This window comes from Aphelocoma coerulescens, chromosome 10 (genome assembly GCF_041296385.1).
Source record: "Aphelocoma coerulescens isolate FSJ_1873_10779 chromosome 10, UR_Acoe_1.0, whole genome shotgun sequence".
NCBI lineage: Eukaryota > Metazoa > Chordata > Aves > Passeriformes > Corvidae > Aphelocoma > Aphelocoma coerulescens.
In genome coordinates, this window is record NC_091024.1 from 9585465 (window position 1) to 9608557 (window position 23093).

Consider the following 23093-nt stretch of genomic DNA (forward strand, 5'->3'; position numbering starts at 1 on the left):
AGAGAAGAATGCCTGGGGAGATGAGAAAGGCTGAAATGAGTCACTCCTCGTCTTTTTTGTCTAATTTGGTAGATAATACAGGGTGTGATGCTTCACTGCCTCCTCGCTGAGTTCCAGGCAGTCAATGAAAGGATCCAGCTGGATCCAGCCCTTATATGGTGCAAAATGAGGCCGGGAGAAGCAGGCACAGGGACATGCAGGCTGTGGGCGCCTCAGCCCTGAGGTGAGATGTTCTTCTGCTGGGCAAAGGTTTATGAGTTGTGACACGAGGTCAAAATTGGAGGTGTTCCACTCAAAAGTAGTGTTATGAAGCGGCATTCGACACTTTCTATAAACACAAGGCCAGCCGTGGTGCGGTAGCAGCAGCAGGTGATGGCAGACACGGTAAATCCAGAAATGCCTTGTGGGGAGCAAAGTGCCCGGGGCTGTGCTGGGAGCGCGGGATGAGCCCCAACATCGCAGTCCCAGCTGGGAGTAGGACGAGGATGCCAAGGAAGGGGGATCAGGAGAGTAATGCTGGCAGCTCCCTAAGCGGGGCTTGACTCCCCACTAAACGGAGCTTTGTTCTCCGAGCAGGATTTGGCTCCCTGAGCTTGACTTCACTTCCCAAGCCTGGCTTTGCTCCCTGAGCGAGACTCAGCTCCCCGAGCTTGGCTTCGTTCCCTGATCCCGGCTTTGCTCCCCGAGCCCGGCTTTGTTCCCTGAGTAGGGCTCAGATTCCCGCGCAGGAATTTGGCGGGAGCCGCCAGGAGCCCAGCAGGGGGCGCCGCAGCGCACCGGCGCGAGGCGCTGGGGGCGGGGCCGTGTGCCCGGGGCCGGGCCGGGGCTGAGGGGCGGGGCCCGTCCCGGTGCCGCGCACACCCCGCAGCACCCGCGCAGCGCCCGCAGCTCCGGGGCTACTGTGCCCCGACCCCGCGGTCCTGGCAAGATGTGGCGGCGCTGGGAACCGGGATGGGACGAGAAGAGGGAGCTGCAGGAGCTCAACTCCCGCCTGCGGGTCTTCGTGACCCGCGTGCGGGAGCTGGAGGAGGAGAACCGCTTTCTGGCGCGGGAACTGGCGGAGCTGCGGGAGCAGGAGTTGATCGGGCTCCGGGTGCCGGAGCAGGAGCTGGCCTGGCTGCGGATGCAGCTGGAGGAGCTGAGCCGGGCGAAGCTGGAAGCGGAGCTGGAGCGGGACGGGCTGCGGCGGGAGCTGGAGGAGCTGCGGGCGCTGGGCGCGGAGGTGCTGGGGATGAGGCGGCGCCTGGAGCCCGAGCTGGCCGGGCAGCAGGCGCTGCTGGAGCGGCTGCGGGGCGAGTGCGTGGCCCTGGAGGAGCTGCTGCTGGAGCTGCAGGCCGAGCACGGGCATATGGCGGAGCGGCAGCGGCGGGAGGCGGTGGAGATGCGGGAGCTGCGGCTGAACTTGGCAGCCTTGCCGCCCCCCTTGGCCGGGCTGAGCCTGGAGGAGCTGGAGGAGACCTACGAGATGCTGCTCAGTCAGAGCTGCCGGGAGACCCTGCTGCGCTACCAGGAGCAGATCCAGGTGCTGCAGGAGCAGGAGGCGCAGCGCAACCGGGAGAACGTGGAGCTGCTGCGGGAGGAGAGCCGGCAGTGCCGGCAGCACCTGGAGGATCTCCATCGCCAAGGCCAGGAGCTGTGCGCGCTGCGGGAGCGGCTGGAGCAGGAGCTGCTGGCCCTGCAGGACCGCCACGGCGCCGAGCTGGAGGAGTACCAGGTGGGTGGGACATGTCCCCCGGTCCCGGGATTCTCCCGCTGCTTTCCTGCCCCGCGGTGCCTGTACTGGGGCTCCCGATACTCCTGCCACTCGCGTTTTCCCTTCACTTGTGGTCCATCGCGCGATGTGAGCCCAGTTTCCCCATCCCTCCTCCTCCCTCTGCTCCGAGCGGTGCTAAAGCCTCTCTGACTCGTGGTCCAGGGCTTGCCCACCCTACTTTGCCTCCTGGCTGTGGGTTTTCCCCAGGCTGGAAGAGGAGGTGGCCCAGCAGGAGCCTTTTGCTGCCGAGCCCTTCTCTGTGTGGGGCGGGGAGTCCCTTGGAGCCCCCCGGGGAGTCTGGGGAGAGGTGGGTGCGAATGGTGGGAATCAGAAGGGAGACACTGACCCTGAGGACATCATCCCGGTGACAGGTGCTCCCTTCCCAACCTGCTCCTGCCCTTGGGCAAGTGCCCAAGAGCATGGAGCTGGCACACGGGCTTGCCAGGGCTCCTGGCAGGGTTGACAGGAGCGCTTGGGACACGGAGCAGTCCCTGAGAGCAAATGAACCGAGTCTCGAGGCCATGGGACGCAGCTCATCCCGTCCAGCCAGAGGCTTTGAGAGTGACCTCTCCCAATCAGAGAACTAATCTGAAATTTCTTCTTGTTTTACACACATTCCTTGAGCCTTGGGAAGAGCTTGTGGTTCCCGGCGTAGTTAAGAAAACTTTGAGTGGCTTTAATGGCAAGAAGGTGTTGGAGGTGGATGTTGGTGTTGTCAAACAGAGGGTTACAGCATCTGCAGCTGAGGATTTGTTTGCTGTCAGGATGATGTTTGGTGTAATGTGCAATCCCCCTGTCCGTGGGAAGGGATCACCTCCTGCCGGAACAGCAGAGTATCCGCTCATCCAGCTCGGAGTGGAGAGCGCATATTAGATCATGCAGCCCATCGATCCATTTCCTGAGGGCAACATTTCTTTTGTTCATTATTAGACCCTTTATTAACACCCTGCTGGAGCTCGGTGTGTGCCTGAACTCTGTGTGCTTTGTCCAGCTTTGTGTTCCACAGCCCCGGTAGATTATGGAGATGTTGGCAACTGTAAGGGACTGGGACCTGTTGCTGTGTGTGTGTCTGGTTTTTGTACTCTGCTAGATTGTTTGGAAGTTGCATAGTTTGCAGATGCTGTGAACTGAGACAGATTAGGTATGTAAGAAGGAATCAGAAAGGCTCTTAACTTTTAAATATTTTTTTTTCCATTTTTGACAGGACAATTCATTGTTCCAATCACATATGTAAACATTTCCAAAGCTTTAGAAGATGTCATATGTAAATCTCTCATTAATCTATCCAACAGTCAAAACCAGGTGAAAATGTAAAGAAGAAAGAAACCTCTTCATTTTTTCCATTTTATATTTAAAGTTTTCTTTGGTTTCCAAAATACGGTGTCCTTGCTGTCTATATTTTTACTAAGGATTTATAATGAAAGTCATCATTGCTCAAACTGAAAACATCTAAATATGGAGTAAAGAGAGCATTTTGTATATCTCGCTATCCATGCCCAAGTTTTTCTTCTAAAACCAGTTAAAATGGCTTTAATTTAACTTTTTCAGCTCAGCAAGGTGTCTTTAAACCAGCTATCTCTGTATCTGGTTGTATTTTTAAACAACTTTATTTAGAAGAGCAATTGGAGCAACCCATTGTAGATGACAGTAATCTGTTGCTGAAGTCAGATAATCAAAATCAATGGATGCCCTTGAATTGTCCTGATGCAATGCTCCAGAATGGATTATTTTGATACCAACATCACAGACTTCTCTATTACTCTCATGAACATTTGGCATTTTTACAGGAAAAGTAGTTTCAAATCTTAGTAATACAAGAAGAAGAAAAAAGTTTTGAAAATGTCTGACCATTATCACCAGAGATTAAATATTACTAGATATATATTCCAAAATAGCATAAGGTTTATTAATTCTGAATGGTCTTATGTTTGGGTTTGAGAAAGGCCTTTTTGCAGTTGCCAGTCTCCTGTATGTAAGAAATAAAATATTTTGCTTATATCCAGGAAGAAAAATTTTAGAATATGTAGGAGCAGCTGTTTCAGGTTTTGTTCTTGTGATCAAAGCTTTTTTTTTCTCACTCATTTCTTTTACTGGTTAAAGTATGTGGGTTTTAAACTACTCTTTAAAGAGCATCAATTCCATCCTTATTTATTGTAGTGTCATGTAGAAATGATATGTATGTACAGATTAAAGTCAAGTTATTATTGTTCATTGCAGCTGCAATGGCAATTAGATTTATTCACATTTTCCATATATCATCCAGTTGCCTTATATGTTCATCTTTGCCTCCTGAACTGCCCTTATCCTCAGTGAAGCTTTCAGCAATGTTAAATAGAAATAAGTATTTGGAATTATAATGTAGCTGACCCAGGCAAGCAGTAAATCATACACTGGAAAATTTTCACTGGTCCTGAGTGCTAAAGGGATTAACTCAGTAGGTCTCTTACTTCCATAATTTTAGCTGTGTGCTATGAGAATACTGATGCAAAAACTGCTGGTGATTTGAAAAACCTGTATTATTTGGATGTGAAACCATCCATGGCCCATCCTGCTGCTCTGAAACAAGGCAGATATTTTTCACTGATAAGAGTGGGTTTAAGATCAGTTCCTGTGTCAGTGCTGGGAGCTCCAGAGAAGGAGAAAACATCTTGTCAAATGAACATTTAATGTCGACATGTCATGTGCCTTTTTCTGTATACCAGTTTTGAGCCAGCCAAGTTCAGTGTGTGTTCCTCTCCTGCTGAGCCACTGAATGAGCTGTGGGATCAGTAAATAGTACCAGATGGAAAGGGCTGGGGCCTGGAATCCTCTCTTTATTCCCTCAGTAGGTACAGCTTGGACAACCCAAGTAAATTCTTTCCCCTCTACTGTCCTTCTAAAATTTCCCAGTGCTGCCTGGAAAGGAACATATGAAGGGTGAGAAAACAGTTTCAGTTCTGTTACTTAGTCCTAGTAGGACATTACTGGGATTTGGGGGCATGTGGTTGATGTGTCTGGGAAACAGATCTTTCCAAAAGAGTCCTGTGTGAAGAAAACACAAGATTTGCCAAGTACAAGTTACCTTTTGCAAAATGGGTTTGTTGGCTTTTAATCTCCTGAACTTTGATGGATTGGTTTATGTGCTTTTTGGCATGCTTGGAGACAGGACTTGAGGCCAGTTGCCCTCTTCTTTGTGTTTGAGCATCAGTGATGGAGGGCTGGATGACTGGCTGTCTGCCTTCCAGTCTATAGAGTGTCTGCTCCCGCTGGAATGAAGTCCTTTGGAATTACTGCACAGCTTGCTGAGTTATGTGGCCCCTTATGGTAATCATTAACTCAAACTCTTGGATTCCCAGTGCTCTCCAAACCCAGTGGGTAGAATCTAGGTGGCTTTTCAAACCCAGACTAGAGAACTTGGGCGTGAGGGACTGAAGCTCCTGTGTTTTTAGATAGGTCTGAACAGCCCCAGTCTTTCAGATCTCCCCACACTCTGTACGGATTTTTCTGGGACTGCAGCATTACAAAGCTCTTTTTAAGAAATGCATGCACATGTATAGGTTATTCTGTATTTAATTGGGGAGGCAAGAAACATCTGAATAATTTAATTTTTGTATCAGAGCTCTTAGGGATTGGTTTTCTTCTGGATCTTTTGTTGACTCCTGGTTCTGTTGCACCCCAGCCATTCTTTCTGGATAGACTTTTCCTTTTAAAAGCAAGTCCTTGTACTTTTCTTCCCTTCTCACCTTGGGATTTTCCTTTGTGTCTGTGCTGTTCTTGAACAGGATTGTTACCTCAGAGCTGCTAAAGGTCTGCATGGCCATAGGATGATACCTCCACTGGGGTCTGCAGGAGGCTGTTGGGTGGTTTGTGGTGCTGTTTCAGATGTGATTTGTCTTCTGCCATAAAAAGGCAATCTGAAGTACACTGAAGGCTGTAGGCAAGGATAGTCATGTCAAGGAAAACATCAGTGTAATAATTTAACAAGAGCTGCAAAGGCAAATGAAGAAAGATTAATGTGTTATATAGAGAACTGTACCCACATGTATAGGCAAATATAAGCAGCTTCCTTCCAAGAGCTTTCTTTTTAGTTTTACTTAAAAAAACCCAAAACTATTAATGTTTGACATACCAGCACTTTATATTCTTAGTTCTTACTTCTGCCTAGCACATCATGCTGGCATTAACAGCAGAGTCCCCCGCTGTATCTTCATTTTTATGCAGTTGCTCATACTGTAATACTGGAGCACTTGCTGCATGTAAGTGATATAGTTTGAATTATTTAAAATTAGACTACCAGTGCCTTGATTTTCCAGTTTGATTGCAAAGCAGTTGTTAGGAGGCAATCAAAAATACACTGTTGTGAATTCCTGTTCAGTGTTGTACATGTGTATGAGGTTTTGCTTTGTAAATGACGTTTCAGAGTCCCTGCATAGTGCAGGGTGATGTGAACAAATTAGAATTGAGCCTTTGTTAATACTTAATTTCTGTCTTCCCATCCCCCAGAACAAAGTGCAATCTATAGCATTTTAGTTAGCAAGGTTAGATTTAGTACAAATATACATACAAATGACAATTTACCCTTCATATGAGAAGTAACACCAGTGATTAAAGCACTTTTTACTCTGTTCTTTTCTTCCTTATACCATTTAGTGTAAATATATACAACCTTATATATTTAGTTGTATTGTATAAGGTCATATTTAGTTATTGAGATGAAAATGAGCAATCTCTTATCAACCTTCTGAGCAGCAATTAGGACAGAGCTGGGTGGACCTTAAAGCAGGTATCCAAATACTGTAGAAAGTTAAGGAAGCACTGGAGGTTCATCCTTCATCTTGTGGGCACTGTGAATATCTTCAGATGCTCCAATTCCAAAACTGGTTTGGACCCACCCCTCAGTGGAACTGGGAATACTGAAAAGCTTCTCAAGGCAAAGCAGTTGCTGAAATTTCTGATTTCAAGTGTGATTTAAGCTTGCCTTAAAATGACCAAATGAGTGACATTCAAGCTGCATTTATAAAGAAGTGTATTTTCCTTGCTATGTGTGCTTAGTAATTTTGTACAGGGCCTCTGAATAGGTTTTCTGAAATATTTAACCAGCTTAGTAAGGCATAAAATGAACTTTTCATAAAACTTGCTTCAGGAACAATGTATTTTATATGGGGGGGTCGTAGAGCTGATTTCTTCTGAAGTGATAGAACATTGATGTATTTTTGTATCAGATTTTTTTTAATTACAAATTTTATGTTTCAAGGAATTCAGGTGTACAGATTTTTATGTTCTTTCAAAACTAAAAATAATTTGTTTCTTTTCAGAGAATAATTGATGCCCTGGAAGAAGAAAAGCAGTTCCTGACCATGTCAATCACAGATTACCTGAGGGACTACCAAGAACTCCTGCAGGTGAAAGCAGGCCTCATCCTTGAAATTGAAACCTACAGGTAAGATTTGTGGTCACACTCTATTGTCTAGACAGAGGATAATTTAAATCCCTTTTTATAGATACGGGATCCCCATTCATCCTCTTTCCAGCATTTAAAATACAGGCAGCGACTTTGGGAGTCTCAAGGCTCTAAAGCCAGTATAATCCATAGGAATCCTATTAACTTGTTACAAATATAGTGGTATGTAAGAAACCTTATTAGTCCTGGTCAACTGGATATCAGATTGATGGGAATTTTTGGGGCAATATCTGGTTACAAGCTGAGGAGACAATATCCCTAAATTGCAATCAATAAAACTTGAGGTTGTGTAGTTGCCATCAACTTACATGGCACATTTCATTGTTTAAATATGTTCATTAGTGACCACCTGCAGCATTGATGTAGGCAGTGAATTCCCTATCCTTGTTTCAGTTGTAGGATAGTGGGAACAAAGCAGAAAAGTCTGTTTGATTAAAGTCCTGGCTTTTTCCGTCCTTGATTTGTTATAAAAACATGTTTAGATCAAGTGGGAGATAACAGCAAACAACTTCTCTGCTTATGAATCTTCAGGACTGTACATCTCTCTAGCCACTAAGTAGTTGTGGGGTTAAAAAGCCAGAGTAATTCTCCTGTCTGGAGAATCATGGTGTACATGGCATAAAACTGATTTGGAACAAAAAAATCCTAAACAACCTGAAACTGATGAACTGAAGGAAGATCCTTCTGTATTGTAAAGATCATGTGTTTTTTTCTACAAATAGCACAATATTTTCAACAAATTCCATTGAGATATTGATCTTCAAATACAGACATGTGCAATTCTTATTGAGCAAAGGGATAATTTGCAAAAATGTAATGTCGGGCTACCTCTGTATTTTTTTGAGGAGGCTGCCTCTGTCATTACCTTGTCTGCATTGGGTGCATTATTCATATCCAACCTGTGTAAATAGACAGGGGTATTTCCAGTTGAATATGATATATGCTTGTGTCCTAAAGCATTAATGCTGTGTCCTGAGTGTGAACCAGTAAGTCCGGATAAAGATAGCACCAGCTGAATTATGGGTGAGGTGTGTAGACTTAAGTGTGTAGACTGTCAATCCACTGATACATATGAAATTTAATTTTAGTTGCATAATTGAAAATATGAGAAATTTGAAAGAGTAACTTCTGAGTAGCTTGATAAAGAGTAGTGAGCAGAGGATGTCTGTCTTCATGAAAGAGCAGAAACAGTCTCTTCAAGATGCCTTGAGAATGTCTGCAAGGAGGCACAGACCAAGGCTGGTTTCTGGATCAGATGAAATCACAAACAGTGTGGGACAAGTGTGAGTGACAGTACCCTGATGTTTGTTGGTGGAGTGGGATCCCTGTGATCTTTGGAAAGCCAGTAGTGTCTGGAGCATTCCTGTGGAAGTGGTAGCCAGTTGTGATCCTTACCTGTGTGTGTTAATTCTGTTAACTTTGCTAAAAAACATGATTCTTCTGAATTTAATCCCAGCTCTGTTGTTGACTTTGACTGTTGTCATTAAACTTTCTCCCTTGGTTTATTCATCTGCAAAACAGGATTAGCACTGTCACAACAGAATTATCAGAGTTGTTTTGATGATTAGTATTCATCCAGAACTAGGAATGATAATGCCCAGATATTCAGTTGCTCAAAAACCTTGTAAACCCATGAAATTCTGGAATTTCTCCTGAGTTTTATCACTGATTATCTGAGCATTATTGGTTTGTCTAAGGATTTGCTGCCCTGGTTACTGAGAAGAGAACAATTCAGCATCACCTGGCACTGTGTTTGTCTTCCAGTTAAGAAGCTCTTTAATCTGTAGGGTTTCTTCATCTGATGGTAGTGAGTACAACTTGTATCACTGATGGCCTTGGCAAGGCAGATGTCAGTGAAAAAATGATCACCTGCCCACTGAACATGATGTATAGATGAAAACAGGGAATGGGCTTTGCTACAGATCAAAAAATATGCTAATGCCAGCAAACAAAATTCTTTTAAAATATCAGAAGCTGAAACGTGATTGTTCTGTGTTTTTACATCTATGCAGTTTTACCTATTCTCATTTCTCTTATTCTCCCTTTATTCAGGAAAATAGTTCCTTCTTTCTGTTGTCTCTTATCAGCCCTGCTGTGGGAGGGGACCCAGGCAGTAAGGTTAAGTAGGAGAATTCTGGACAGCTCATTCATGTACTTTTTCAAATCCTGTTCCTCTCCCAGGTCTTTTTACCTGTGAAAAACAGGGCATGGGAACCCAGCTTCAGGCTGGTTTTCACAGAGGGTACTGGCATATGCCCTCGCTTATGCATACTGGAAACAAAAGGCACCTATTCACACTCAGTCCAACATCCTGAACTTTCCATGGAGAGGTTCCCACAAAGGCCCTGGCATTTCCTCTCCTCCTGGCCTTATAAGTTAAGGGTGTGGTAGCTGGTCTTAGAGCCTTCTTTGTACCTCCCACTCTGTGTTTTCTCTTTGTTTTACAACTCCTATGGTTCTGTTATAAGGTCAGTTCTTTCCATTAGTCATCATTGCTCCTGGAGTGGGAAGAAGGGTCATTGTTGCAAGGAACACCCTTCCTTAAGATCCAAGTGTATTTCCTCTTTGACTCTTCTCACCCTTCCTGCTCTGGGAGCTGAGATTCACTCAGAAACTGAAATATGTGTCTTATGTGGCTTTGTGAAGTTACACCTCCTGGGAATCTTCATTTCTAAACCCTTTTCTCACTGTTGGAAGTAAATATTTATCAAGCGTCTTACAGTTTTGTCCTTGGAACCTTGCAAAACTGGAGCCACTTAGACTATGCTTAAGTTTTATTTCCAGAAAGAAGTGGTGAATTAGTCACTCTGTAAAACTCTTGATTCTAGAAGGAGTTAGAAAACCTGTCTAGGATCAGAATTCCTCTCTATAGCTAGCAGAAACTTCTCTTCACATAGCAGACTGCCCAGAGCCTGTTCCAATAGGTTCAGGAGGTTTTCTGTCCTCTCTAAAATATGTTGTTGTTGTAGGGTGGAATATTTCACTTCAAAATTTCAGTGTCATGCAAATGTCCTGTTCAGGTTACCACCCTGCATTCTGAAGTGCTGAAGGCTACACAATTTTCTTCTTTTTTATTTCTGTGGTCATTGTTAGGATCTCTGAACACACTCGCCAGGTGGACTTTCCAGTTGTGTTCTTCCATCAGCACTTCTGACCCTTTCTGTGCCTTCCTCTCACAGAATCATCACCAACATTAAGGTCCTCTGAGCTACTCACCACAGCTTTTTCAGTCAGTCTCATTATTTCCCCTTCATAACTTGTACCATCCAATAGGTCCTAGTCTTGTACTGGTTTTATTTTGAGAACCCACTGAGTTTTCAACACCCAGGGAATTTAACATGCTGTTACCTGCTGTTCCACACTCCTTGTTCTCTCATCATGCGATGGAAAAAGGATGTGGAATGGCCTTGACCACCCTTCCTGGAGAGGTGGGGTTTTTTTGTAACTCCTTAGCAAATACCCAGGATAGAGAGGATGAATTTTTATGGCCTGCTGGCCAACTGCCCCATCTGAGATTTTGGGTTTCTATAACTGAAAGCAAAGTCATTGCTGTCCTGAATGACCATAATAACCATTTGCACTTCATCCTTTTGTTCTCTCTCCCCACCCCAAACACTTTATCTCCTCCTTCTGCTTTCATGGACTGGTTATTTCTGTTGTCATCCAGCACAGGCTGACGAGCACGTCCCTGCTACTGTTAGATACATGACATTAATAATGAGATGAGCTAACGGTGCAGTTGGATTTTTTTTCTGGTAACACTTAAATTAAGTGTTAACAAAATGGGAGTATATGTTGTTTGGGACCTGACTTCCAGGAAGTAGCTGACATGGTTATTTTTTAGAAGAGTGCTGCTTGGAGGAATGTTTTTTTTTTTAATTATTACTGTGACTGCTTAAAAGTTCATACAGTTGAAATTAATTCTGCAGGCAGTTTAAGTTTAAAAGCAGACCTCACCACCAAGAGGTTATTATTAGGAAAGGATGCAGAGCAATAGAGAAGCAAAATAACTTGCATAAACTCAAGCTATGGTCAAGCTGAGAAACACAACCTGAGTTTGCTGGCACAGTACATTATGCTGCACTTCCTTGTGCCAGTTTATTAAGCCAAGCTCAGTTTAACATTTTATTGGTTTTCTGATAATCTTGAGGACACACCTATTATGAAGTGTGTCCAGTAAAACACTGATTCACTGTCCAGTTTTACAGAGGTTTCAGGAAGCTTTGCCTTTCACTTTCAGTAGTAATATTTCAGGTCCAACTTTTCTGTGGGCTGCTGCCATTTGCCATATACAGTTACCTCCTGGAACTTATTTTTAGTGACCTCATACGTTGCTGCAGCAACTGAACAACTGTTGTTTTAACAGCAGCCAGAAATCCTTAGTCAAACTCCCCACATTCCTGCTTTCCTTCATCATGGTTAACACTTTCACTGCCAGCTCCTGGATGTGTTTCTGCAGTGTCACCACCAGCTTCTCTGCCATGTCTGTCGGAGCAATTTGTTTGCTACTCACTGGCTTCATCAGATCAGATGTTTGGTCTTGGGAACATCATATGTGTTGAAGGAATCTAATTCCTATAAAGCTTCTCTTAACAGGGGGAAAGACAAATTGCTTTTACTGTGGTTTTTTTTGACTCACAAAAGAGAAGGAAAGATGCCCATCTGAGCCTGTTTTACTTAGTTGTCAGCTGGCTTTTCTTCTAGATCTAGAAAAATCCATGATGGCAAAGGAAACCTTGCTAATGCCAAAGTGATCAGTCCTGGGAAGTGTGAAATGTACAGGTGATGCTTAAAACATCTGCTTTGTTAATTTTGGCATAAAAGTCCAGCAGAAGTGTTTATACCCCAATCATAAATGGCTTTCATCTCCTGCCCCAGGGAGTCAGAAGCCTTGGCTATCACAGTCCTCCAGCCTTACTCTTGACAGCTTTGATGTTGCAGCTGTGTCTTATCAGTGCAAAACATCTGGCATTCCCAAACCCAGAAATGTTGAGATGGGTAACAGGCTGGTAGAAGTGAACATAAACCCACCCAAGTTGCTGTGCTGACTGTAACATTCCCTTGCACGGGGAAAGAACCTGACATAGCATTTCCAGGCTGCTGGAATAGCACTTCCTGGAAGTTTGGGAGCTATTGGAATGTCACTGCCAAAAAGAAGGAGGGTTGAGGAGCAGGGACAGGCAGAGATGTCAGTAAAAGAAACCCAGCAGTTTCTGTCGCAGAGAATTTTCCTAGTCCTTTTTTATGAAATGTGTTGTGCTGATTTCCAATGGAATAGGAACTAAGAACAGTTAATTTAACACTGTAAAGTTTCCTCCCAGCACTGTATTTGACAGTAGAAGTCATACTTTCCTTCCTTTTTAATTTGAAAAGGATAGAACTTGCAAATCCTGCTGTAACAGTTCCCTCATATCACACTGCAGCACCACCTTTACTACTCTGTTAGAAACAGAAAGGGCTGGAAATTTTTTTTTTCATTTTTGCCTTTTCTTTATAAAACATCTTGCCCAGAGAAGCTGTGGCTGCCCCATCCCTGGAAGTGTTCCAGGCCAGATTGGATGGGGCTTGAAGCAATCTGGTCTAGTGGAATGTGTTTACTGCAGGATCATTGTTTCAATTTCTAAGACTTATAAATGTAAAATATTATGCTTATCCTTCCCAGTAGTTTAATGAAATGTCCTTTGTGTTTTGCAGAGCTTTGTTAGAAGGGGAGAGCAAGCCGTGGATTATATGGAGAGAAGAGTATGCAGGAAAATTGCCTCAAGGTAAAATACAAATATTAAAAAAAAAATTTGAATTAAATTAAATAGAACTGGAAATTATTATTATGTTATAGTGTTCCTGAAGTATGTTTTTATGGGTGTATTGCAAAGTGAATATTGAATCAGTTTTGAGTGTTAATATTTTAAATCAACATATTGCTCTTCTGTATGAGACACCTTATAAAATCATGCCTTGAGTGGAGAACATAGGGAGTGATGTTCCATAGCTCCAAAGAACTTTTGTATGCCCGTAGGTCTTAAGAGAGTTTTGAAGTATAAAGCAAGAAGTGTTTTACAGAACATGTAGTTAAAACCATGGAGTTCATCATCCTGAGGCATTGTGAGTGTTAAAAAGTTCATGTGGGTTTAAAGAGATATTTTAGCAGAGTAATGAAAGACAAATCAAAGACTTACTAAACATAAAGATACCATTTCTATCTTAGGAGCTGCAAATCTCTGGAGGCTGTGAGAGTATACGAGGGAAGTATCACTATTTACTTTCCCTGTTCTAATACTCTTCCCTGTGTATCTACTCTTGGTCCCTGCAAACAGGATTTTAGATAGGATGGACCTTCACTGTGACTGCTGTGGCCATTGTTATTAGTAACAGAATTAATCTGGATAGTACTCATGAGTTTAACAATGTGGGGTCTTTACTGTAGTCCCAAAAGACATTGGAGGGCTGTGTCTGTAGCAGGAAATTCAACAGGCTCAGGCCTAGGTTGAAATGTACACACAGATCTGCCTATGCTCTTAAATTGCGAGCACTGTGCCTGGGTCTGGACAGCACAGTTTGGATCTGGACTAGCCAGTACTTCTGCAGACCATGCTCAGGTGTATTCACAGAATAGGGAAGGAATTACAGGAGTAATTACAGAAATAATACAGGAAACACTACCAAAAGTCAGGGGAGATGTGGTAGCTTTTCAGGAGCGGGAGATGTGAGTGGTCCAGTACTGGCTGGTCTTCCTGTCAGACATTCCTGGTACATTGTATTAATTTCTATAAGTAGAGCCTAAGAGGTTCTTTATTTCTGTTCCTTGTTGTGCTTTGTTGTGTGGCTGTTAAGGGTTGTATTTGTGTTTGCAGTTTCTAGTATGTGGTGGCAGGTGTGCCATTAAATGTCAATAGGAACTGAGAAACTTCAGGCCACTTAGGCTAATAAAGCAAAAAACCCAGCCTACAATATTAGCATGCATTATTTAATAAGAAGTTGTAAATGAACGTCAGTATAAATATGAGAAGTGTAATTCCTAAATAAATGCCACAATACCCAGTAGTGCACAACAGGTAAAATTAGCAAGATATTGCAACTTAGCAAAAAGCTTTGCTTTCAGTTTTAATCTAATTTATGCATAGGCTTAATTAACAGGCAAAACCTACAGGAATGCCTTTACAATGCTCCACTGAAAATGAAGACATTATTTCTTTCAGAAAACATAGTACAAATTTTCTTAGTTCATGCTCTCTATTTGATACTATTTTAGATACAAACCATTATTTTAATGCTTGGTCTTCTGTGTTCTTTTTGCAGATATTATAAACACTTCCTATAACTACACTGATATTTACTCTACTTATCAAGAAAGAAATAGAAATAAAGCTTCACCAGCTGCCAGGATCACTGATACGAGGCACAGAATGCCAGTGACAAATATGAGCAGTTCTGCACATTACTCAGCTCACTCCACACAGGCTGGATCACACACAACAACGGGTGGAAGAACTTTTGGAAGGGATCTCCTTGGTTCAACATATCGCCCTTCAACAACTGTCACAAAGGATGAAAGAATTGTAACAGACCACAAAGAACTAAGAACATTTACTCCAGACTACAGTAGCTGGAGAAGCACTGAAATGCAGCAAAAGAAGATTCCGGAAGGAAAGAAAACAGAAATTACAACTTCATCCACAGTATCTTTTTCAAAAGAATCAGCACATGCTGAAAGATCAGACAAGGACCACAAGCCAGATGCTGAAAATACAAGAATGAAACCAGGCTTCACTAGATTTCCAGTTTATGAGCTAATTACCAATGCAAAACCATCTAAATATGAAGAAACTATAATTGAAACTCGGACCACACTAAAAGACAAAAGAGGAGGCAGCAAACCAACTGAAGAGAAGACATCTCTGCTGAATGAAAAAGATAAGCTGGAGAAACAAACAAAGGATGAGAAAAAGAAAACAGAGGAGAAATCTCTTGTAGAAGAAAGTGTCGATTTTGGGAGGAAGACTGAGCAGAAAAAATACATCCGTGAGGGAGCTAGCCAGAAGATAACAGCAAGTGATATTTCTACTGCAAGAACTTTGAAAAGGGAATCAACCAAAAAAGATGCAACTGTGACCTCAGAATCAAGAAGCCAAGAAGTCATTGAGGTACCAATCAGTATTGAAAGGCCTGCTCCTGACAAAGGATCCCAGAGAAATAAAGAAATACGAGTACAAGGAGTTAAAACTTCCATAGGAAGAGAAACAGATGACCATGTAATTCAGTCTGCTGAAACTCGCCAATTGAGGATTTCAGAAGCAGAGTCCGGTCTGGAGGGTGAAGAGAAAATTAGGGATGGAAGCCATAAAATGGGAACTCTGCCAACTGAAAGCATAGCAGAGAATATTGTTACTGACATTCTTAAAACTTTCACGCAGTCTTCTAGTTCACAGATGTCAACAGACACCAAAGTGACCTATTTTAATAAGAAAGAACAAGAAGACGAAGGGAGAATAAAGACTGAGTTCACAGTGCAGTCCCAAGTTCAAGAAGACATAGATATTTCTGATAAAGGTGACTTAGGACATCTATCAAACCAGGATGTTAGAAAAGTGATTCGAGAGGGCGTGGAGGGAACTCCTTCCAAAGAGGAGATAGAGGATATTGTACATCATGGCCTGAAAGGAAGCGAGAGCAGAAAGAATGTGTCTGTGAATGTGGAGATTGTAGAGGAGCCACTGGATTACACCACTGATGAAAGGACTGATTTTTCAACACCTTTTCAAGTAGAAGAAGTGGAGGATTCATTCCCTGAGAGAGAGAGGCGTTACGGTGAAGAGGAACAAAACATCACCTTCACGTATGAAGATGTCAAAAAGAAGAAACCACGCCATGAGAGCTTCACTCGTGTGGAAGAAGTAACCGAGGAAGATGACTCACCTATTGAACAGAAATATTTTGTATCTGTTCCCGATGATCATCCTATTATTAATAAAAAAGATGATGACTCAGTATATGGGCAAATTCATATTGAAGAAGAATCAACTATTAAGTATTCTTGGCAAGATGAATTTTTACAAGGCACACAAAGTAAGAGAGAGGAAGGTGTGAGCTCTCCAGAAGAAACCTATAAAGTGGTAGGGGAGGAAGCAAGTGCCCATATTTTAAAAGAGCATCCTGAAGGTGAACGATCCCATGTTGAATCCATTATTATTGAAAAAGAAATTAAAATTCCCCATGAATTTCAGGCTTCAATAAAAGGGCTTTTATCCAAGGAAACGAAGGACCCTAAACATCAATTGAAGGAAGCTTTGGAGCAGTTGGAGGGCAGTCTCCCAGAAAGTGTGAAAGAGGAGCTCTCTGCATTAACAAAAGACAACAAAGTTGACGCTAGTAACTTGGCATTTGATATCAAAAAAGTTGATCAGAAGGAGGAGGGGGGCTCGGTGACAATAGTTGCTGAAGTCAATCTGTCCCAGACCCTTAATGCTGATGAACTTGATGTAGATCAGCTTGGTGAAGTAATCACAAGCGAGAAAGAGAAGGCAACAATACAGTCCCTGAAGAAAGAGACCTTGGATAGGAGCAATATAGAAGTAGATGTTTCTTCCCACAGTGATAAATACACTCCTTTGGCTGACCAAGAGATCTACAGCTCATCCACGATGAGGCGGAGTGGTGGCACTGGCTATCACACCACTGAAAGAGTTGTTTATGACAGTTCGGTTTCAGAAACTGCAGATTATGGAGAAGCCTCTTACTCATCACAATCTGCTGATGAGACCAAGTCCCAGAGGCGTGTCAGGGTTGGCCCAGTAGGAGTCCAGAGATTTGAGCAGGTCCTGTATGAAGGGCCTGGTTCTGAAGCGCTGGAGCTCAGTGCTACAGAAGATCTTGTTCAGAAAGAGGGACTGTCAGAATTCAGCCAATCTGTGAAGCATTTTAAACTGGGCCCCAAGGAAATCCAAACCACAGAACAAGTCATTTATACAGGCCCCATTACTACAGTTGTAGAAGAGATTGATTCTGGAAATATTTCTCAGGTTTCAACAGACTTCAGCAGGGCCACAAGACGTGTCACAGTAGGATCAAGGCAAGTGACCGAAGAAGTCTCTTTTGAGGGGTCAGGTTTGGACTCTCTGGCACTCAATAGCTCAGATGGCCTTTCCCAGGCTGAAGGGGCTGTGGATGTCAGCAGATCAATGAGGCACTTCAGGCTGGGCCCAAAGGAGGTTCATACTGAGCACGTTATCTTTGAAGGACCCATCTCTGGTAAAGTGGAGGTCAGCAGCACGAGAGACGTCTCACAGACAGAAAGTTCAGTCAGACAAATCCAGCTGGGTCCCCAGGGCTTTATGACAGCTGAAGAGATCATCTACCAGGGGCCTGTCTCTGAGCACACAGAAATCACTGAACTGGAAGACCAGACACTTTCAGGAGGCTCGAGAGCTTTCAGGCACGTTAAAATAAGTCCTGCAGGAACTCAAGCTGAGGAAATAATCTTCACAGGACCCATTGCTGGAGTGGTGGAAGATCTTTCACAAACAGCAGAGTCATCTGAGAGCAGCAGGTCTGTGAAGCATATTAAAGTAGGCTCCAGGGAAACAGCTTACACTTTTCAAATGGATGTTTCCAATCTGGGTGGAATATCTGCAGTGAAGAGTGGAGAAGAGCAAGTGGCAATGATGGTGTCCAACAAGCAAGACTCTTCCACTGGTCAGCCACAGGTCACTGTTGAAAGCGACCAGCTTGCAGAAAATGAAAATACAAGAAGTGGCTATGTTCTCTCCAGTTTTTCCCAAGATCAGGGCGAAAAAGTGGTGGAACAGTCATTTTTTGATAAAACTGTGCAGTTGCAAAGAACGGTCAACCAAAGTTCAGATACTTCTGAAGGGAAGAAAGTCGCTTTTGTCTACCTGGACCATGAGGAGGAAGATGATGAGGATAATGATAATGATGGGCAGTGGTTCTGAAAGGACTGTGTGATGAAGCCTACGTAGCAATTTGTTTATACGTATTTTTTATTATCCTTTTTTTTAAAGAGAAAAAAAGGGATGGGGAAATACTCAAACTTATTTAGATTATTAATGGTGGACTGAGAAGTATTGAATTTAAGCCTCTATTCAGCACATTTTATTTTATTGGAAATTTTATTTTTGGGAGAGATCGTGCTATTAATATTTTTTCCTCAGAGTTCTGTGTCTCATATTTTCAGATTTTTCCACCCATAGAAGCAGGTATTTGCTACTGGGGAATTAAAAGGATTCTATTTTTTTTTGTTTGTTTTATAGCACATCAACTATTAAATGTGTGCTTGAATAGGACTTTTCAAACTATTTTTTTTCTTAATACTGTATTGTACTTGGTTACTACAATATTACTATGCAATTCTATTTAAATCTCAAGCTACTAACCACAAATTTGACAGAATATGAGAATAATGAGTGGTAGTAGCTGATTTTCAGTTCCATTTCTGTGTACTCATATGCAATACCTAATGAATACTTTATGAGACAGTTATTAAAGCTATAAAATTAATTATGATCCTGTAGGATCAAAGTAAGCATAGCAAGAATTGACAAAAGTGATATTATTTGTATAGCTTGAATGCAGTGCAAAAAAGAAAGAGGTAATACTGAGGGAGGAATTTCTCACAGTATTCCAGGTGAGAAATAGTGAATTTTATGGTTAGACAGTAGTATATTTAATATCTCTAAAAAGAAAACAAATTTGAAAAGTAGACTGGATAGTGTTCCCACTGAGGTAAGGAGAACTCCATACAGATTCAGTGGCTGTGCACATTAGTAACCTTAACTTATTTTGCAGTTTATGGGTTACCTGATACTAGGTATTGCTAAAGGTAAGTGTGAAGTGTCAAACATGATTACATAGTGCCTAATTTCCTAACATAGTGAAATTAGCTGATATGTGTCCTGTTAGAAGGAAACTTTTACAAATGACATTAATGACACTTAATGATCACTGTGTGTCAGCTCATTCCCAGATAATCCTTTGTTTACAAACAAGATGTCCTTTTCAGTCACTCCCCCTGCAAACCCAACCTGAGATTTGAATTTTTTTTTTTCTTCGTTTTCCTCTGAATGTAACACATGCCTCAGGCAAAAGTTGCCTTCTACTTAAATTGTTTGCAAATAAGCTAATTTCAATTGGATTGCACACTGGTTGAATGAAGGACATCATTTCACTTTATAATTCAGTGACTTTGTAAGTTCAGCTTGGAAGCCAGCACAGCACCACTGGCTGGACTGACCCAGGCAGTGCTGGCAGGAGCAAAAATAGCAGCCAAAATATTGTCACTGGGGTAAGAAATACCATACTGGACACGTATGGAAGTAACAAACAGAGGTGAGAAGCTGCTATTTCTGCACACACACACACGCAAACACACACACACTCACTTGCTCACTGTGTCCCACCTCTGCAGAGCAGGCACACACCTGGCTCCAGGTGGCTGAGCAGCACCAGCCCGGCAGGTGCTGACTCCCAGATTTTCTCCTGTGGTTATGTAAGCCTAGTTTTGTGTGTGCTGATCCATATTAGAATCCAGTTAGACTATCTTAGTCTGGCATGACTAGTCACTTTTCAGATTCCTTACTATTAACAGAAGTAGATTTCTCAAAGCTGACTGCTGCTTTATACTATGAATGTAAATGCAAAGCTGAGGAGAAGCTCCATGCTGACTGACATATCCTGCTCTTTCAGATATGGGACAGTTTAATCCTTGTGTGCCTTAGTTACTAAGTTTGAAATTGTACAAAGCTATTAATGTTCCAGAGATTAACTCATGAGGTTTGTCTGCACTGCAGCATTTTCTGAATGTTTTCCTCATTTTGTCTGGAATCCTTTGTTGAAATTGGAAGTTCTGCCAACAGCTGGAAAATGAATAGGAAACTGAGTTGTGTAGAAGCACTAAAGGCATGTAATCTATTTATACTGTTCACTGTGTAATAGATAACATTTTTTTCAAAATTATTCCTATATGCTCAAAAAAGATCTTGAGCTTCCATTTATAAATAGGATGTTAATTGTTGTAATACTTCTTATCCTATACTTTTGTTGCCTTAGTTGACTGTATGATTTTAAGGTGGCAACATCTCTGTGTTTAATAATCATGTATAAGCCAGAATTTTCCAACTAGATGCCTTACTGTCAGTAATCACATTCTGTACTTCAAGTATCAAATAACTGCATGAAGGAAGAAGTCAGGTCTGTAGTAAGCAACAGAGGCAAAAAATAATGAGTGTAAGTTTTCTTGAAATTTTATTCAAGACTTACCATTCTCTGTAAAACAGATACAAGAACATCTACAGAAAATGTATTTAACAACCAACAAAAAGCTACTTATAATGTCAAGCCCGTTTATTGATACCTTGTGGAATCTTTGACAGAGGTGCTCCTTAGGAACAGTGATGCCAAAACTGTTCCGTTTATCCTCACCAACTCAGCTGATTATAATGTTAGATGAGGGAATAAACCAGTGAGGAGCAAATGATTCATAAAATGCAGGTGCCCTTAGTGCCAAAGGATTAAAAAAAAAATTGAAAATCAGTATTGTTTCTACTGAGGCAACAGCAGCTCTTTAGAAATTCCTTTGCCCATCATTGTCAGATGCAGTAGGCTATGCCCAGATACATTTCTGTTTTGATTGTCTGGAGGAAAAATTTGTTCAGTGTACTCTATTTCTATTTAAGAGCAGGATTTTAATCAATTATTTGGAAGCTGGGTTATTGTAGAGAACTGGAAATGTGCATTAGCATGACGTTAAAAAGATTTTAACATTTTAGGCACAGTTCCTTTGCATGAAGAAAGGCTGCGAAAACAGTTGCCTGACATATACAGGTTTAAGTTTTAAAAAGGTTTTAATATAAGCAGCCCATTTTCCACTTAGTTCTCACTAACCTGAGACATTTAGACATAATGATAACTTTTGGATAATTCTACCTTCAGACAACAAAGTGTATTTAGGTGGACAGTCACATCCTGCAGGCCCTGTGGCTGCATGTGCAGAATTGAGGCTGTAGGTACATGAATTACTAATGAGAGCAAACATAACCTGCTCCCTGGTATACTAACTCACCCTAGGTGATCACTTTCTGCATAAGAATTAAATCCTGTGGCTGAGCAGATTGGTGACACACCCTCAGTCAGCATGCACTTCGGAAGCTTACTCGTATTACGCTTTTCATTAAATAGAAATAAAAACTTTATTGCTGAGTTTGGATTAAACAAAATGCTTTTCAAATATAATTAGTATTTTGAGGGGTAAAAACTATGCATTTCTATGCTGATATAGATCAGAAGTGGGGCACTGTTTTTCAAATGTGTAAACCACTGGTCTAGGAAGCAAATAGAGCATAGAACATAAAGAAAGATGTGTGAGATAGCGAGAGCTCTGTGCTGGCTCATGTTTGTGAACAGCAGGTGTTTCAAAAGACGGTAAGAATGTTGAACCTGGATTTGTTGATGTCAGCTGTGTGAAACTTCAGGCAGCTTGTGTTCTGGTCATTTGCAATGAAACCGTGTTTTTGTGGTGGTCTAAGCTTTGTGATTTTACACTTTTTCACTCTTGAGTATTAAACAATGAAAATCAACACAGATGTTTCTCTTTCTTCCTGTCTGGTGATTTTAAGGCTGCATTGTCTAAGAGAAAGGACTTAAAGTCTGTAAATACCTTGCTCTCAGGCTGAGTTAATTTTGGTTCAGAGAATGAACCTAATTTTTCTTCCAGCAAAGATTCACCTCTTTCAGGTTGATAATAGAAATGATGACAGAACATGGCATATTCCTTATTGCAACTGCACCCAGCAGTGGTTCAGGAGCACCACAAGTAGTAGGAGAGGCAGAGTATAAAGCAACACAGAAGGTGGAATTCCCTGAGTTGTCAGCATCATAGTTGTCCTTGGATCCTGGCAGTTGACCCAGGTAAGTCTCAACTTTCACCCTTTTCTAGCAAAGAAAACTATTTTGCACACATTTAAGCCTTTAATGGAAAAGAATGTTGTGTATATATATATATACACATATATATATTTAAATGGTACCTCTCAATGTACTGTAAATTTCATTTTTCTCTTTAACCACACCCTTGATTTGTAATGAAAATATCATACCTTTAACGCAGTTTTCTCTTAATTAAAGAAATGGGCCAGAATGAGTTTTTTATGTGAAAGAGTGAGACTTCCTGAAGAGATCCTCTGTTTTTATTACACTGAGAAAAATGCACATAGTTCTCCATACCTTGCAAAATAGGGAAGAAAGTATCTGAAACTGCTGTCTAAATCACAGCATAATCTGAAGATGGTTAAGTGATCAGCAAAATAGTTTCCACTGAAAATGGCCTTGGTCAGAAAAAATATGTTTTCAGGCTCTATTAAGTGAAGCAGTATTGTTAAAACTCTCAGTGGTGAAGATCTGATTTCTCTGAAAATTGAAGCATTTCTCTGAGCAGTAAGGAATGGGACTCACAGTGGGTTGGTTTCAGTACATCAAGATTGCAGTTTCCTGGTTTTGACACACTTGTCAGTTGTGATAACTTTTTAAAGATGCACTTGAAAATACGGGGATGTGTCAAGATTAAATTTTAGAAAGGAGAGTTTAAAATTAAATGGAAATAAAAGGTGTTTGTTAGTACTCCACATAGAAATATTTTCAAAGGTAAAACTTTTTCCTGCTGTATCTCTGCAACCAACAAAACAACAAGCAACCTGCCTAATGAACAAAGAAAAGTTTTTCTTCAGCTAGGAGAAACTCTGGTTTTTGAAAGATGTTATCTCCAGCTATTGGTACACAAACCACAAACCACTGGTACTGGTTTTGATTTCCATTTCCAAATTACAATGTGAAGTTGGTGTGGCAGGAATTTACTGCTGGAATCAAACCTGCTGGTTAAACTACAGATTGTTTTTC

The 23093-nt window shown here is 41.8% G+C and overlaps 1 protein-coding gene and 1 long non-coding RNA gene across 5 annotated transcripts in view; one reads left to right on the forward strand and one right to left on the reverse strand.

Moving 5' to 3' along the window:
• The first annotated feature begins 860 nt into the window (after positions 1 to 860).
• Positions 861 to 21778, forward strand: SYNM (synemin). 4 transcript variants are annotated; one of them, XM_069025391.1, is made up of 4 exons: positions 861 to 1714; positions 7048 to 7172; positions 12888 to 12958; positions 14490 to 21778. In XM_069025391.1, the coding sequence occupies exons 1-4, from the start codon at positions 929 to 931 to the stop codon at positions 18137 to 18139; spliced, it is 4632 nt and encodes a 1543-aa protein (XP_068881492.1). In that variant the 5' UTR covers positions 861 to 928; the 3' UTR covers positions 18140 to 21778. The 4 variants fall into 4 exon arrangements, with proteins under 4 accessions (XP_068881492.1, XP_068881494.1, XP_068881493.1 ...); XM_069025393.1 differs by lacking the exon at positions 861 to 1714 and adding an exon at positions 13399 to 13433 and having other exon boundaries at positions 7086 to 7172; positions 14488 to 21778; XM_069025394.1 differs by lacking the exons at positions 861 to 1714; positions 7048 to 7172 and adding exons at positions 12284 to 12381; positions 13399 to 13433 and having other exon boundaries at positions 14488 to 21778.
• Positions 4138 to 23093, reverse strand: part of LOC138116284 (uncharacterized) — a 37568-nt gene continuing 18612 nt past the window's right edge. Inside the window, exons 2-3 of the long non-coding RNA XR_011154090.1 lie at positions 8589 to 8703; positions 4138 to 5719 (exon numbers count right to left, since the gene is read on the reverse strand). This is a non-coding gene — a long non-coding RNA (uncharacterized lncRNA). The remainder of the gene's footprint in view (positions 5720 to 8588; positions 8704 to 23093) is intronic.